Source organism: Centropristis striata, chromosome 8 (assembly GCF_030273125.1).
Source record: "Centropristis striata isolate RG_2023a ecotype Rhode Island chromosome 8, C.striata_1.0, whole genome shotgun sequence".
Lineage (NCBI taxonomy): Eukaryota > Metazoa > Chordata > Actinopteri > Perciformes > Serranidae > Centropristis > Centropristis striata.
In genome coordinates, this window is record NC_081524.1 from 10,599,914 (window position 1) to 10,615,563 (window position 15,650).

General features: G+C 41.1%; 1 protein-coding gene across 1 annotated transcript; it reads left to right on the forward strand.

Annotated features, from left to right (window-relative positions):
* Window positions 1-712: 712 nt before the first annotated feature.
* LOC131975825 (glutathione S-transferase kappa 1-like) lies at window positions 713-15,398 on the forward strand. The gene is made up of 8 exons (XM_059338603.1): window positions 713-824; window positions 905-1,007; window positions 1,869-1,950; window positions 12,319-12,447; window positions 13,803-13,948; window positions 14,047-14,163; window positions 14,255-14,348; window positions 15,046-15,398. The coding sequence occupies exons 2-8, from the start codon at window positions 939-941 to the stop codon at window positions 15,093-15,095; spliced, it is 687 nt and encodes a 228-aa protein (XP_059194586.1). The 5' UTR covers window positions 713-824; window positions 905-938; the 3' UTR covers window positions 15,096-15,398.
* The last annotated feature ends 252 nt before the right edge of the window (window positions 15,399-15,650 follow it).

Consider the following 15,650-nt stretch of genomic DNA (forward strand, 5'->3'; position numbering starts at 1 on the left):
AATTTAGTTTATTAGAACATGAAGAATGATGATGATGATGACGATAGGTATAATGACACCAGTAAAACACTATTATTAAATAGGCAGATGATGTTGGCAATTTAAAAAGCCAAAGAAAATATGGAACTACATAGATATTGCATATTTGTATGAGTATTTGTGCATAATATACAAAAGTGTTGTTTTTGATTATAAGTGGTGAAAATAAGAAGTTAATATATATCATTATTATTTATTTAATATAAATATTATATATAAATATAATAGTTGAATTAAAGAGGTCATATATTTAAATATTCTGTGTAGTGCAAGAAAGAGGCATTTTAAACAGATGTAAGTGTAACTAAATATACAGAAATAACAAAGGGATTTGAATTTGGTACAAATTTTAGCTGTGAAAAAACTACTATATACTATATTTCTCTGCATAAAGTGTAGGGAAGCAGGTTCATAGCAATAAATTAAAGAAGTAAAAATATATACATACATTGGAAAATATCAATTTATCAATTATCTTCTTAAAAGAAAAAAAGTTTATTAGAGAAAAAGACCTTTTCCAAGTTTTCCACTGCTCATGCACAGCGCCGCCACCCTCCAATCCAGTAGGTGGCGCTACTGTAATGTGGTTTGCTTGGTTAATTTAAAGGCATAACTGCGCGGTCTGATATTGTTATTGAGTCAATCCGTGTTGGTTGTTTGTAGCTCTGAGGAACTAAAGCTAAATAAAAGCTTTAATTTTAAAAAGTTTAATTCATTAAATGCTAACAGCTGCTGGGCGGCAGCTCCGTCTGAAGGGTCAAAGTCTGAAGAGATTTCTGCGTCAGGTTCGTTGAACTTTGACTCCCTGACACTGTTTGCAAGTAAAAGAGACGCTGTCAGTTTTAACTTTTCATTTCATTTAAAGATAAAGTGATTAGGTGACGTCTGCAGAGCTGAAGATGACATCCAAGAAAGTGATCGAGTTTTTCTACGACGTGGTGTCTCCGTACTCCTGGCTCGGCTTTGAGGTTTGTTTGTCTTTGTCTTTGTCAGCTGCAACAACACAATGACAAAGTTGTTTGTTTTGTTGTGTTATGTCCTTACTGGTTTCCACACTAACAGGTGCCCGTACTGGTGTGTGCAGCTGTTTTCTGCCTCATTTAGCAGATTCGTCACATATTTAATACACATATACAGTCATGGAAATAATTATTAGACCACCCTTGTTTTCTCCTTGCTTTCTTATTCATTTTAATGACTGGTACAACTAAATGTACATTTGTTTGGACAAATATATTGATAACAACAAAAATAGCTGATAAGAGTTTAATTTAAGAGCTGATGTCTAGACATTTAACATGGTTTTATTGATAATGATTTTGCTTATAATCAATAAAAACATGGAAAATGTCTAGATATCAGTTCTTCAATTTAACTTTTATGAGCTATTTTTGTTGTTATGGTTATATTTGTCCAAACAAATGTACTTTTAGTTGTATCAGGCATTAAAATGAACAAGAAATTGAAGAAAACAATGGTGGTCTAATTTGTTTCTTGACTGTAGAGGCGATGGTTCATGAACAATTAAATTGTGTCGTAGTGAATTGGAATCCAACTCTAACCAAACTTGCAAACATTATATTTCCATGCTTTCTTTTTATGTGTAGGTGGCAGTGATGTACAACAACAATATTATCCACAGTAGATAGGAGATGCAACCTGGAAATCGCCAGTTATATGTTTAATAAATATGTGACGAATCTGCTAGCCGAGGCAAAACACAGCCGCACACACAAGTATGACAACCAGTTAGTGTGGAAACCATAGACTGTATATAAATAAGGTGGAAACCAGTAAGGACATAACAGCGGGATTGTTTGTGTTTACAGGTTATGTGCCGCTACAGACAGAGGTGGAATATCGAGCTCAAACTGCGACCTGCCTTTCTGGGAGGCATCATGCAAGGAGCAGGTAGATAAACATAAAGTAACTACAGGTGCATCTCAATAAATTAGAGTATCATGGAAAAGTCAATTTCCAGGAGTTCAAGTCAAATAGACCCAACCAAGTATTGAGTACATAATACAGTCATGGAAAAAAGTATTAGACGCTTGTTTTCTTCAGTTTCTTGTTCATTTTAATGCCTGGCACAACTAAAGGTACATTTGTTTGGACAAAAAGAATGATTACAACAAAAAAAAGTTTAACAGCTGATTTAGAGTTAAGTTGAATTACTGACATAAATAAACTTTTCTATGATATCCTAATTCATTGAGATGCACCTGTAAGTACTTTTACTCTCAAGGTTGTTTACTAAAATCTAACAGATTCAGATTAATAATACAAGATGCAATCAATAAATAAAATATATCGTATTAATAAAGGTTAATAAAATGGGAGTATTCACACTTAAACACTATAACGTAGGGCTGCAACTAGAGATTCTTTTAATTTTGTCAATAAAACATTTTTAAGGATGGTGTTTTATCGTCAGTAAGTACTGTATGTGTTAACTACAATTCTGAGGTACTTGAGTATTTCCATTTTATGTAACTTTATACTTGTACTAAAATATCATACTTTTTTGACAGCTTAAGTTACTAATCAGGTCAAGATTTAACATGAAAAACATGATCAATTTAAAGTGATTGCACTTTTTTTCTAAATGAAACCTTATAACAGTATATTAAGTAGTTAAAATGAGTCCCACCTTTACCAAATTTAAATGCTGTTTACATAAATGCATCAATACAAATATAATAACATATTTAACAATCTGAGGTGGGTCCATTCTGCAGAACGAGTACTTTGCTTTTGACGCTTTAAGTACATTTTGATGCTGATACTTTTTTACTTTTACTTCAGTAAGTTTTGAATGCAGGACTTTTACTTGTAGTGGAGTAATTTCATGGTGTGGTATTAGTACTTGTACTGACTAATTCCTAAAAAAAGTCTAGTACTGGTTGCTAATAAAGATGATCTAGTTTAGACGTGCGCCCAGTGCGCTCCGAACGTATAAAACACAGAAAGTGCAATAATGTTTACATAATATCTCGCTGATTTATTTTCCCGTCATACAGCGGCAATGACTTTAACTCATAATATACAAATGTAACAAAAACAACAAACCGAATTGTTCCTTATATCAAAGACCAAACAACTAATACATACTAGGCACAAACTGGCCATAAACAGGGCATAAACTGGGCACAAACTGGGCACAGTCGAAAACTGTTTGCTTCCCAAATCAGCAACACCGGTGTCTGGGTTTTCCCAGGTTAAATGGCCCAACCCAGCTGACCCGAGGTCAGCTGAGCCACACAGCAAACACAGCTCCCCCCAGTGGCATGGAGCAAAATTGAAATGAACATGACAATGACATGAAATACAAAAAATGAATATGGCTCATACACACCAGCCCCTAATTGCATCTGCCAATTACACCAAATTCAAATGAGACATAAATACCCAAAAAAATTAGCCCATTTTAAATGGGAATAAATTACTCTTTAGCTTCATTAAGCAAGCATATTTTGGTTATGGGTCGTTCAATGATATTTGTCTTGGTCTTCAAACTAACCACACGCACCAGACCTCTCTTATCAGGGAAGGTTTCCAGGACTCTTCCTAGCATCCATGACCCACGTGGTGCAGTGGAGTCTACAACCATGACCAGGTCTCCAGGAACAAAACTCCTCTTCTCCTGGTTCCATTTTTGACGCTCCTGCAAAAGCGGTAAGTACTCACGGATCCACCTCTTCCAAAAGAGATCCGAGATGTACTGGGTTTGTTTCCACCTTCTCCTTGCATAAACATCCCTTTTGTCAAATAATCCTGGTGGGAGAACTGGTTTTCCTTTGAGGAGTAGCAGATGGTTTGGTGTCAAAGCCTCAAGATCGTTGGGGTCCTCTGACAGCCTTGTGATGGGGCGGTCGTTGAGCATAGCTTCAACCTCACAGAGCACAGTATGGAACCCTTCGTCATCCAAGGTTTGCTGACGCAGCACAGAGCACAAAATCTTCCTGATCATCCTTATCATGCGCTCCCAAGCGCCACCGTGATGTGACCCAGCTGGAGGGTTAAAATTCCACTTGATTCCCTTCTTGGACAAGGCTCTTTCAATGCGGTCATGATTTAAAGAGGTTAAGGCTTCTCGCAGCTCTCTTTCCGCACCCACAAAGTTGGTGCCATTGTCGGATCTCAAGTGTGAGACTTGTCCTCTTCGACAGATGAATCTACGCAATGCATTGATGCACGAGTCTGTGTCAAGAAAATAGGCCACTTCCAGGTGCACGGCCCTGCTTGTCATGCAAGTGAACACTACTCCATATCTTTTCACAATGCTACGCCCTCTTTTTACGTTAACTGGCCCAAAATAATCTACACCAACATTAGTGAATGGCGGTAGATCAGGAACCACTCTCTCTTCTGGCAGGTCTGCCATTTTTTGCTCACCGGTTTTTCCACCATGGAGCTTACAGATGAGGCATCTTGATATGATCTTCCTCACCGCAGTAGGTCCATTTGTGATCCAGTATTTTCTCCTTGCAGCAGAAAGAACATGATTTCTACCTCCATGTCCAAGCTGTAGATGGAGGTGACGGAGGATAAGGTCGGAGATGTGCTGGTCTTTTGACAAGATGAGGGGGTGTTTAATATCCTCAGGGATTGCTGCCTTATTCAGCCGTCCCCCAACTCGTAGAAGTCCTCCTTCTAGAACCGGATCCAATCTGAAGATGCTGCTACTTCTCGGCACTTGTTGCTTGCTAGAGGTTAGTGCAGCAAATTCAGTGGGGAATCTCTCTTGCTGGCAAAAAGCAATTATGGAGATCTCAGCCTCCAAGAGATCTTCCAGCATCACTTTCTGATTCCCAAGCGATGTTGAGAAAGCTTGCATCTCTTTTTGTACATCTAACCTTGGCGCTCCAGTAGCACTGGTGTTTGCAAGCTCCAACTCTTTTCTTTTCTTACTCAGTTTGAGCAGAGTCCTTTTCAATTTAATGAGCCATGCAACTGCAACCTTCAGTCTTTGCCAATCAGAGAAATGGGTCATCAGTTGCAATGTGGTGTTTGTGTCAACAAGTACTGCATTTACCGTCAGACTTCTCTTTACTTCTGGGTCGTCGGCAGTGACACTTGTATCCACAGGAAATGTTGGCCATGCTTCTTCAGGTTCCCGTAGGAATTCTGGGCCCTCCATCCATCTTTGCTTCACAAGATCTTCTGCCTTCAATCCACGTGAAGCATCATCAGCAGGGTTCAGGGAAGTGGGAATGTATCTCCACTGCTCAACTTCTGAGTTGTCCCTGATGGTAGTTACCCTGTTTGCGACAAAGGTTTGAAATCTTCGGTCCTCATTCTTTATGTACTTAAGAACTGATGTGCTGTCAGTCCAAAAGCAGGTCTGTTTCAGTGGAAGCTGGAGCTCCGATTGAAGCATCTTGTCCACTCGTACTGCAACAACGGCAGCGGTGAGCTCCAAACGGGGAATAGTGACAGGCTTCAGGGGAGCCACTCTGGCTTTGCCAAACAGGAAGGCAACATGAACCCTCTCATCCATGTTCTGCATCCTCAGGTAAGTAGCCGTGCCATATCCGTTCTCGCTCGCATCTGCAAAGTGATGCAATTGGGCGCTGACAGTCCTCCCAAATCCTTCAGGCTTCACACATCTGGGAATCTTGAAATCTGCCACCTTCTCAAGATCTGTCAGCCATTTGTTCCACTTCTGCTGGAAAGCTGGAGGTATTGGATCGTCCCAATCACACTTTGTCCTGCATAACTCCTGCAACAGCAGCTTGGCGGGGAGCACTAGAGGTGCCAGGAATCCCAATGGATCATAGACGGAACTGATGATAGATAGCATGCCTCGCTTGGTTGGCGGCTTCTCCTTGACTTTCAGTTTAAATTTGAAAGTGTCCGTCTCGATACACCACTGCAAACCCAAAGCTCTGTCCAAAGGCAGCTTATCTCTGTCTAGATCAAGTTCATGCAGGTTCTTGGACTTGAGATCCTCTGTGAGGCTTTGCAGCACTTCTCTACTGTTACTGATCCATTGAGTGAGGGTGAAACCTCCTTTGCTGCAAATGGTTGTAAGATTCTTAACCATGGTGACTGTATCCTCTTCAGAAGGCAGACTCTTCAGTAGGTCATCCATGTAGAAGTTTCGGTTGACCGTTTCGATCACTTCAGTTGGAAAGTTGGCCTGGTTGTCTTCAGCAGTCTTTCTAAGAGCAAGGCAGGCAACACTGGGAGATGAAACCGCTCCAAATAAATGCACAGTCATGCGATGCTCTACAAGATCTTGCTCCAGGTTACCTTGAGGCCACCATAAGAATCTTAAGTAGTCCTGGTGTTCTTCTGTCACCTTAACCTGGTGGAACATAGCCTTTATGTCCGCCATTATGGCCACTTGTTCCTGTCTGAACCTCATAAGAACACCTACTAACGAGCTGGTGAGGTTCGGTCCTTGCAAGAGCTGACTGTTGAGAGAGACCCCTTTATACTCTGCTCCACAGTCAAACACAACTCGTAGCTTTCCCTTCCGTGGATGGTACACGCCATGGTGCGGGATATACCACACCTTTCCTGTTTCTGTTTCGAGCTGATGCTGCGGCACTTCTTCAGCATAGCCATTGCTAATAACATCAGCAAGAAAGTTCTTGTACTCCTCATGAAAGCTTAAGTCTTTCTGAAGTCTTCTTTTCAGACCACGAACACGTTGCATGGCAACACAGAGGTTGTTTGGCATCGAAACATCTTTCCCTTTGAAAGGCAGTTGAAATGTGTAGTGTCCGTTCTGAAGCTGAGCAGAGCTTTCCATTATCTCCACAAACTTCTTTTCTTCCCTTGACATTTCCTCCTGTTCTGCAGAAGCTCGCTCATTGAAGTCGTAGTTATACTGGCTGGTTAGCAGTTCTTCGATTCTGTCAATGGCGATTCTGTTGGCATGAACTGCAGGTTGGTCACTTCCACAGTCGCCATTTCCCCGTAACGGACCATTTATTACCCACCCCAGTAGGGTTCTGATCGCGTAGGGTCCATCTTCACCTTTACGACTGTTAACCACCTCCCAAGGCTCCATCAACTTGGAGGCATTTGTGCCAATTAACATGTCAACATCAGCGTTTATGTGAGGAATCTTTACATTATCTAAATAAGGCCATTTTCTCAGCTCCCTTTCGCTGATTATGTTGGCTGTGGAAACAGGCATCTCTTTCTGGGTACACACTTTGGGAAGTGGATAGAAGCACTCACCAGAAAATCCTGAAATCTCCAGATTGTCAACAACGGAGCTTTCTACTGTGTTATTATGGCCCAAGGTGCGGATATGAATCTTAAATGTGCGTCCTTCCATGTTCAATTTGTCAAGGAGCTTCCTGGTGCAGAAGGTTCCTGTACTCCCTGGATCCAGAAAAGCATAAGTTTCAATAATCTTGTTTCCCTTTGAGCACTTCACCTTAACAGGCAAAATGGGAAGAATTCCATTGCAGTGGCCAGCCCCTGTAAGACCACAAGCGGAGGATGTTGTACAGCTGTCAGAAGCCTTGGACTGCTCAGTAATCTTCTGCTCACCATCCTTCTGATCCTTCTGAGTAACCCTTTCTTTCTCTCCAATGTGCAAAACACTGGGATGCGTTCGGTTGCACTTTTTGCAAGTGATGCGCCTGTCGCAATTCTTGCTCAAGTGTCCTGTGCACAAGCAACTGAAACACAGACCTTTCTCCTTTAGATAGTCCAGTTTCTCCCTGTGTGGCTTTCTTCCCAGTTTAAAACATTGTTCCAGTACATGACCAACAGCATTACAATACAGGCAGGAAATAGAATCAGTCTTGGTATAGGATGTCACTTTGTTCTGAATCCTTTCCTTCTTGTCACCGACTGCTTTGTATCCATCCTCAATGACCACCTGTGTTGCAAAGCTGTTTCTTCTGAGCTGTGGTTTCACCTGCAACTTGCTAGCTTTTGTAGCTCCTCTGATAACAGGTGAAGTGTCCTGTATGTCACCAAAGACTGGATCTGAAGTGATTTTGACCTGGTGCTCGATGAACTTCACAATGTCTGAGAATCGTGCTCTTCGACTAGTTTTCTCCAGTATAACACATGCCTTTGCTCTCCACTTGTCTCGGAGTTTGTATGGAAGCTTCTGACTCAGAATCTTAATGTTTGCTGGCATGTTAAGTTCCTCCAAGTATTGTAGATCTTCCATAGCGTTGGAACACTCGCGAAGAAAGAGTCCATAAGCTTTGAGCGCTTTGGTGTCCTCAGCTTTGACACTTGGCCATCCTGTGACCTTCTCCATGTAGGCTGCTGTTATCTTCAACTCATTACCAAAGTGCTCTTTGAGCAACTTCTTGGCAACAGCAAATCCTTTATCCGCAGTCATATGAAGGCAGCTGCGTACAATATCCCTTGGTTGCCCCCTAGTGAATTGTTCAAGATAGTACAAACAGTCTCCTTTGCAGCTGGTCTTTGCTTCCACGCAGTGTTCGAACGCTTTCATAAATGTGTTGAACTGAAGAGGATCTCCATCATAAGTTGGAATTTCTCGGCGTGGCAGCAGTTGTGATGTTTGCATTTGAACAAGGAGAGCTGTTATGTCATTCTGTTGTTGCAGCAGATTGTAGAGACCTGCTGTCTGATTTTGGCCTTGAAGGGGTTGAAACACTTGTTGGCCTAGAGTAGTTTGAAAGCTTTGACTGAAGGTTGTCTTTGATTGTAACTGAGGGGGTTGAGAGCCTTGACTGACAGTTGGGTTTGGCTGTGATGCAAAATGAGTGGGTTTTCCCCCCAAACTTGGCATGATAGTTGATGCTACCAATGGTGACGCATTGCTTTGCAGTGGTAGAGATGCATGCTGCTGTGAGGGCGGAGGCACAAATATTGAGGCCTGTGGATTGTGAGAGGTGAGCGGGAGCTTAGATCTAGCCCCTTTCCTGACATAGGAAGACATTCCATCTGATTGCCTTGAATGGAGGCTGCTACCTCCCTGTAGCACTGCTAGCTTAGCAGAAGCGGCAGCTATCTCAGTGTCCAGCTCAAGCTGTTCCTTTTTTCTCTTCAAGATGAGCTCCTGTTCCTCCAAAGCATGCTTCACCTTTAAAGCAGCAGCTCGAGCCAAGAGCGCAGCCTGTTCTGCCTCTGTATTGCGTCTAGCTGAAGAAGTGGAGGATCTGCTACTTGAAGATCTTGAGCCATGGTGTTTTGACAGCACATTTGAAATGCTGTCTTGAGGTTGAATCTGATCCTCCTCTTCCTCATCCTTTCCAAAAGCAGCTCCATTTCTTGCATTGACATAAACAGTTTGATCATCCCTTTCATGTTCCTTGGTGTTGTCAACAACCCTGTTTGTTTCTGTTGGTCCAATTTCATTTTCACTTTGGACAGTTTGAGATTGCTCAGTATGAGTTTCAGTTTGACCCGGCAAATCATCATCATCATCATCATCAACATCCACCTTGGTAACTGTACAAGCTTTAGTGTCAGACAACCATTGTTTTGTACCCACAATAAACTCATTGACATTCAACATTTTAGCTTGGAACCATATTTCATGTTTGTTTGCTTCATCAGCAGGCAATAAATCCAATAAGGATGTATGCACCTGCGGTATTTTGTCACACAACCCATTGAACTTGTTAAATTCATTTTCAACCTCATTTACATGATCTTTATCACTCATCAATTTGGCAATATACCCCTTTACTTTAGACAGTTTACCAAATTCAGACTTTCTTTCCTTTTCTAAAATGCTTATTTTTTCCAACCAAGCTTTGGATGTTAATTTAACCACACGTTTTTCAGTAACAGATTTTGCCCCAGCACCCACACCAAGCTCAGTCTCTTTTTCCTCTTCGGCCATAATAGCCACGTACCGTGATTTGGCTTATTAATGAAGAAGCCCGCATATGCGTTTTTGTTGCGCAACAACTCGTCTAGACGCGCAAAGTTATTTTTAGACGGTTGCGAGTCTGCTACCAATGCATTGGGTTTACGCGAATGTGTGCACACAAATAATCATGGCCATTCATAACATCAGCGCTGATCAACACATACCCCAATCGAGCGTTGGCCGGCTTTGATGAATGATGTCCCGGTGTGATGATGCTGGAATTCGGCTGGCCCTGTAGCTCGCTCCGGTACCTCCAATTAGTTTCCGGCAACTCCAAACATTTGCCCACCTCACCTCCGTGGTTTCCAAACGAACACGTAACACAATGTAACAGGTCCGTGTCCTCTTGATGAACGGCGATCCGAAACGAAGCAGTTTTCGACCTAATTGTACTGACTAATTCCTAAAAAAAGTCTAGTACTGGTTGCTAATAAAGATGATCTAGTTTAGACGTGCGCCCAGTGCGCTCCGAACGTATAAAACACAGAAAGTGCAATAATGTTTACATAATATCTCGCTGATTTATTTTCCCGTCATACAGCGGCAATGACTTTAACTCATAATATACAAATGTAACAAAAACAACAAACCGAATTGTTCCTTATATCAAAGACCAAACAACTAATACATACTAGGCACAAACTGGCCATAAACAGGGCATAAACTGGGCACAAACTGGGCACAGTCGAAAACTGTTTGCTTCCCAAATCAGCAACACCGGTGTCTGGGTTTTCCCAGGTTAAATGGCCCAACCCAGCTGACCCGAGGTCAGCTGAGCCACACAGCAAACACAGCTCCCCCCAGTGGCATGGAGCAAAATTGAAATGAACATGACAATGACATGAAATACAAAAAATGACTAGGACTGCGCGCAGTACTGAACGGGCCCTCGCAGAGTGGAGCCGTCGGGGGAGGCGCCGTCGGGGGAGGGCACGTCGGACGCGACGCTGTTGGCTCAGTCCCTATGCGTACCAAATTGCATGTCTCCTACCACTGTGCTCGGGGTTGGTGTATAACATGTTACTTCCTGTAGCCAGCAGGGGGCGCTATGACTGTGTGTCAATATTGACATGTGGGTGTGTTCCGGGCTGGACCCTAATCACGTGTGTGAAATTTGCGACAGATTGGACAATGTATGGTCAAGTTATACAGTCTTGTGTGTTATGGCGAGACGCCATATTTTGCCGCCATGCCACGCCCACATAGTGTGACCGTCAGTAAAGCTTTATATAAATTTTGATCCCAAAGGCCTTGTGATACTACTGACCAAGTTTGAAGTCAATGGGATGAAATGTCTTGGAGGAGTTATGTAAAGTATGCAAGGTGGTCATGTGATGAAAGGGGGCATGGAAAAAAATAAGGGGCGGGGCTTTATGAATTATTGTTTTATAGAAGTGTTAAGGGCTGGACTCTGATGAAGCATGAGAAGTTTGGACCCGATGGGAGAAAGAATGGAGAAGTTATAACAATCTCGTGTTTTATGGCGAGACGCCATATTTTGCCGCCATGCCACGCCCACATAGTGTGACCGTCGGTAAAGCTTTATACAACTTGTGATCCCAAAGTCGTTGTGATGGTACTGAGCAAGTTTGAAGTCAATTGGACAAAATCTGTAGGAGGAGTTCGTTTTTCGCCATTTCCAGGTCGCATACTTTTACGATGACAAGTGCAATATTCAATCCAAGATGGCCGACTTCCTGTACGTTTTCGGGTATGGGTTCTTGAGGCTTTTTGGTGCGTCTTCCCATGATACACATATGTACCAACTTTTGTGTGTCTACGTGAAAAAAACCTATATTGTGAGGATGTTTTGAAAATTTTGAGGGGGCGCTAGTGAGTCATTTTGCAAGGTCCATTCCCGCGAATACCAGAATACGTACATTTCAAATCTGATTTATGTATATTCCAAATATGGGGAGTTTTTGAATATGATAAAGGCCTCAAATAAGCGATTTACTTTCCCTAAAAATAATAATAATAAACGGACCAATTTCAATAGGGTCCTCGCACCATTAGTGCTCGGTCCCTAAATATGGCTCATACAGTACTTTTAAGTAAAGGATCTGAATATTCTTTTTCCACCACTGATTCTCATGTATGACAAAGAAAAACATCAAATTCTAACAGTTAAGAAGCATGAAACCAGTTGAAACAGGTGTTTGATCATCAGAATAGTTGCTTATCCATTTCCTGAGGATTGACTGAATGTGTTGCAGCTCTCATATAAAGTAATGAAATTGACATTCACCTTTGCCTGGCTGCAACAAGTGATTTACACATGAATGCATCAATAATAACAACCCAGTAACACATGTTAATCTGCATAATGACCTTTGGCACTTTAAGTATATTTTGATGCTGATACATTCTGAATGCAGGAATTTTACTAATATCTATGTGGACTCTGTGATTTCTGTTATATGTCACAAAATATTTATCTTTCATGACAGGCAACAAGCCCCCTGGTTTGGTTCCCAACAAATTCATGTACATGACGAAGGATCTGCTCCGCTTGTCAGAGTATTTTGGTGTCCCCATGCAGGTTCCAGCGGACACCTTTGGAGCCATGTTCCAAAAAGGTACGAACAAGCAGGATGTGGTTGGATGAGATGTGTGTTAGGGGCGGGGATCAAGAACTGAGTCCAGTTTAGAACTGGTTCCAAATAATAGGATCTGCCTCAGAAATGACTTTTATTGATGCCAGCACATTTTTTCTGACAGTTGTGTGCTGCAAATAATGACATCAGACTGGGGCTGGATAGTTCATTCGAAAAACAGAGGTGGAGAACCAAGAAAACCAAGAAAAATGCAATGTCTGACATTTGGACACATTGTGGCTTTAGGGAAAACAACACCGGACAAAAAATAAGTCAGATGTAAACACTGCGGAAAAACAGTTGGCAGTTGAAAAGATGACAACAGTGCTGCTTGTAATGTCTGTAAAATTATAGTTTCAAGTAAGGGAGGAAACACCAGCATCGAAAAACTCCTACTACACAACATGGGCTTAAATCCCAAAAGTGCTGTGTGTTTTACACTCTATGCACCAGTGTTATTGATACTAACTGAGCAGCACATCTGTTACTGAGTGTAAATGTCCTAGATTTTAATATAACTACGAAGTCGCTCATAAAGTTGTAATATTTTATACCTCGGCTCTTTCCATAAAATGAATGTGGCAATGTGATTCTTGACGGATAAAGTGTATATCTTCTCAAAACCTTATTAATCAATCTCTTCCAAACATATCACAATGAAAATGAAACCACAATGAACAGAGGATTGTGTCTGAAAAATAGAGGTGGGCGATATATATCGTCTACCATATTATCCGTTAATGTTGTGCAATTTTACATTATCAAGTATTTATAATATCTCAAAAAGAAAACAAACGAAAGGTGCAAAGAAGGTGGAGAAGAGGTGCATGAAAGTCCTCATTCGCCGAATCCGGGCCTCAGGAGCCAATCAGCGGGCAGGATTCAGTCATGTGACAATCACGTGACCTCCCACAAGCAGTGCCGCAGAAACAAAACACACTGATGATGGATAGTCTCACATGGAGGAAATATGCAGGAATGTCAGGTCTCAGGAAAAATTTTAACAGCATTTTTTGGGAACGAAATCAAATTTGAAAGGATATCGTCAGATTATCATTATCAGAAAATTTCGAAAAATAATAGTGATACTTTTTTCTGCCAAAATCGCCCACCCCTACATGCAGCTACACTGTATTCAGACTCAGAGATAATTAAACTGTTGCACTGTCTTTGAAAATCAAAATGGGTATCTATAAAGAATCAGTCCGACAATAAACAGAATTGTCAGTCATTGGTATCAATCAGTTCCCATCCTTTTATTCAGCCTAGCACCAGACACTGTTGGTGCCGTTTCTTCCTTGAGAAAAGTTAATAGTTCTTCTGTTTTCTCCTTCTAGGCTCCTTGAATGCAATGCGATTTGTGACAGCAGTACAAGAGAGGGAGACGGGTGGAGACGAGCAGGCGGAGCGGGTGTCCCGGGAGCTGTGGAGACGGATCTGGAGTGAGGACAAAGACATCACTGAACCTGCATCACTGTCTGAGGTAGCAGTTTATCCTCCCCGGATGTTGTGTTTCAACAGATTAAGAAGCAGCGTTTAGTGTTTTCACTCTGTTTGTCACTTTTTTTCATGTCCGTGCAGGCAGCGATGAAAGCCGGACTGTCTGACAGCGAGATTAAAGAAGCGCTGAAGCTGTCCAACTCAAAGGAGATCAAGGACAAGCTGAAGACGGCAACGCAGGAGGCACTTGATCACGGGGTCAGCTGTCCGTCAGATCTTGTAGATTCAGGCAGCAGAGACAAGACATTTCTGTGTAATGACCAAATTCTCTCCCGTTTCAACCTCCCAGTCGTTCGGCTTCCCCATGGTGGTGTGTCACGTTAACGGAAAGCAGGAGATGTTTTTTGGATCTGACAGATTTGAGCTCATGGCCCACTGCATCGGTGAGAAAACTACTGCTCTGTAGGCCTGTCACGATAATTACTATATCGACTTATCCTTCAATATATAAAAATGGACACAATAGTTTTTTTCTGGACTCAATATATTGTCCTTTACATGCATGACTTTATGTACTTTTTTGTGTTGTGTTTAAAGTAATGCTGCAAATGTCTGACAGGCAGTACGAATTGCCGAAAAAAAACTATATTACCCAAGCAGCCATTCCAGCTGTTTATGTTATTTTAATAATAAAACATTGTAATATATAATGATTATCTCACTGCAATGTTTTGTTAACAGAGCCTGAAAGTCTATTTTATTTGTTTTGGTTGTAGTTTATTTATTTGTTTTATTTATCTGGGATATTTTAATATGTCTTTTCCACATTTCAATTCCAATGTTTAATATTCTCGAGATTAAAAAATTAATTGTTGTGAAAAAGGATGTATTTATTATGCTCTAATTTCATTATAAAATTAAAACATTGATACGATACTATCGTTTATCTTGATAATAATAAATAAAGCCTTAATCTGCTGGTTCACTCACAGCAAGCTATACTTAATAATATGCATAGTTTTATATACAGATAAATAGACAGTTTTATGTGCAGGCTGTTGTTGAGGCTTTGCAAAGTTCAGCATCCTGTTAGAGATTCGAGCTGAAACTGTCTGAGATTAATTTAGTTCTCTGTTGCAGGGGAGAAGTGGCTCGGACCTCAGCCCGACAAAACAGCTGCCAAGCTGTGAGATATGAAGCTGCCTTCACACACAGTCTGTGTGCTCAGAGATTCTACTTTTAATAATGCCTTCGATTTTTGCTAATCCTTCAAATTTCATGTTTTCTAATATATATATATATATATATATATATAGGGAAAGCATCATATTGCCAATGAACACCAGTAACAAATAGGATTGTAAATTATGTCACATGCTATTGTGCTGCATTTATTAAGAAGAGCATTGACAGCTTCTTCAATCATTTCTATTGAAATTTAGAGGTGCAGAAAGGATGCTGTTGTGTATGGTGAAATAAAAAAAACTGATACATTTAGTGTTCCTTTCATGCTACCATGAGATTGATTGTTTTTAGTCAAATATCTCTGTTACTACTTGATGGACAAACGTTTATTTTTATTTTTAGTACGTAATGCAGCTGGCCTTACAAAGTACAAATGCAATATGTATACAATTGGGACTTCATTCTCCTTTTTTCCAACATTACAACTTTATGATTGACTTTATGGAACTTGTGCAAAAATGGAGGAATATTAGATGTGAGTATAAGTAAATATATTGTTT

What these genes read in the sequence shown, in the direction of transcription:
- LOC131975825 (XM_059338603.1), top strand. Translation starts at nt 939, where the DNA reads ATGACATCCAAGAAAGTGATCGAGTTTTTCTACGACGTGGTGTCTCCG. An exon ending in AGGAGGCACTTGATCACGGG is followed by an intron (nt 14,164 to 14,254) that starts GTCAGCTGTCCG and finishes TCAACCTCCCAG; the next exon opens with TCGTTCGGCTTCCCCATGGT. An exon ending in GCTCATGGCCCACTGCATCG is followed by an intron (nt 14,349 to 15,045) that starts GTGAGAAAACTA and finishes TCTCTGTTGCAG; the next exon opens with GGGAGAAGTGGCTCGGACCT.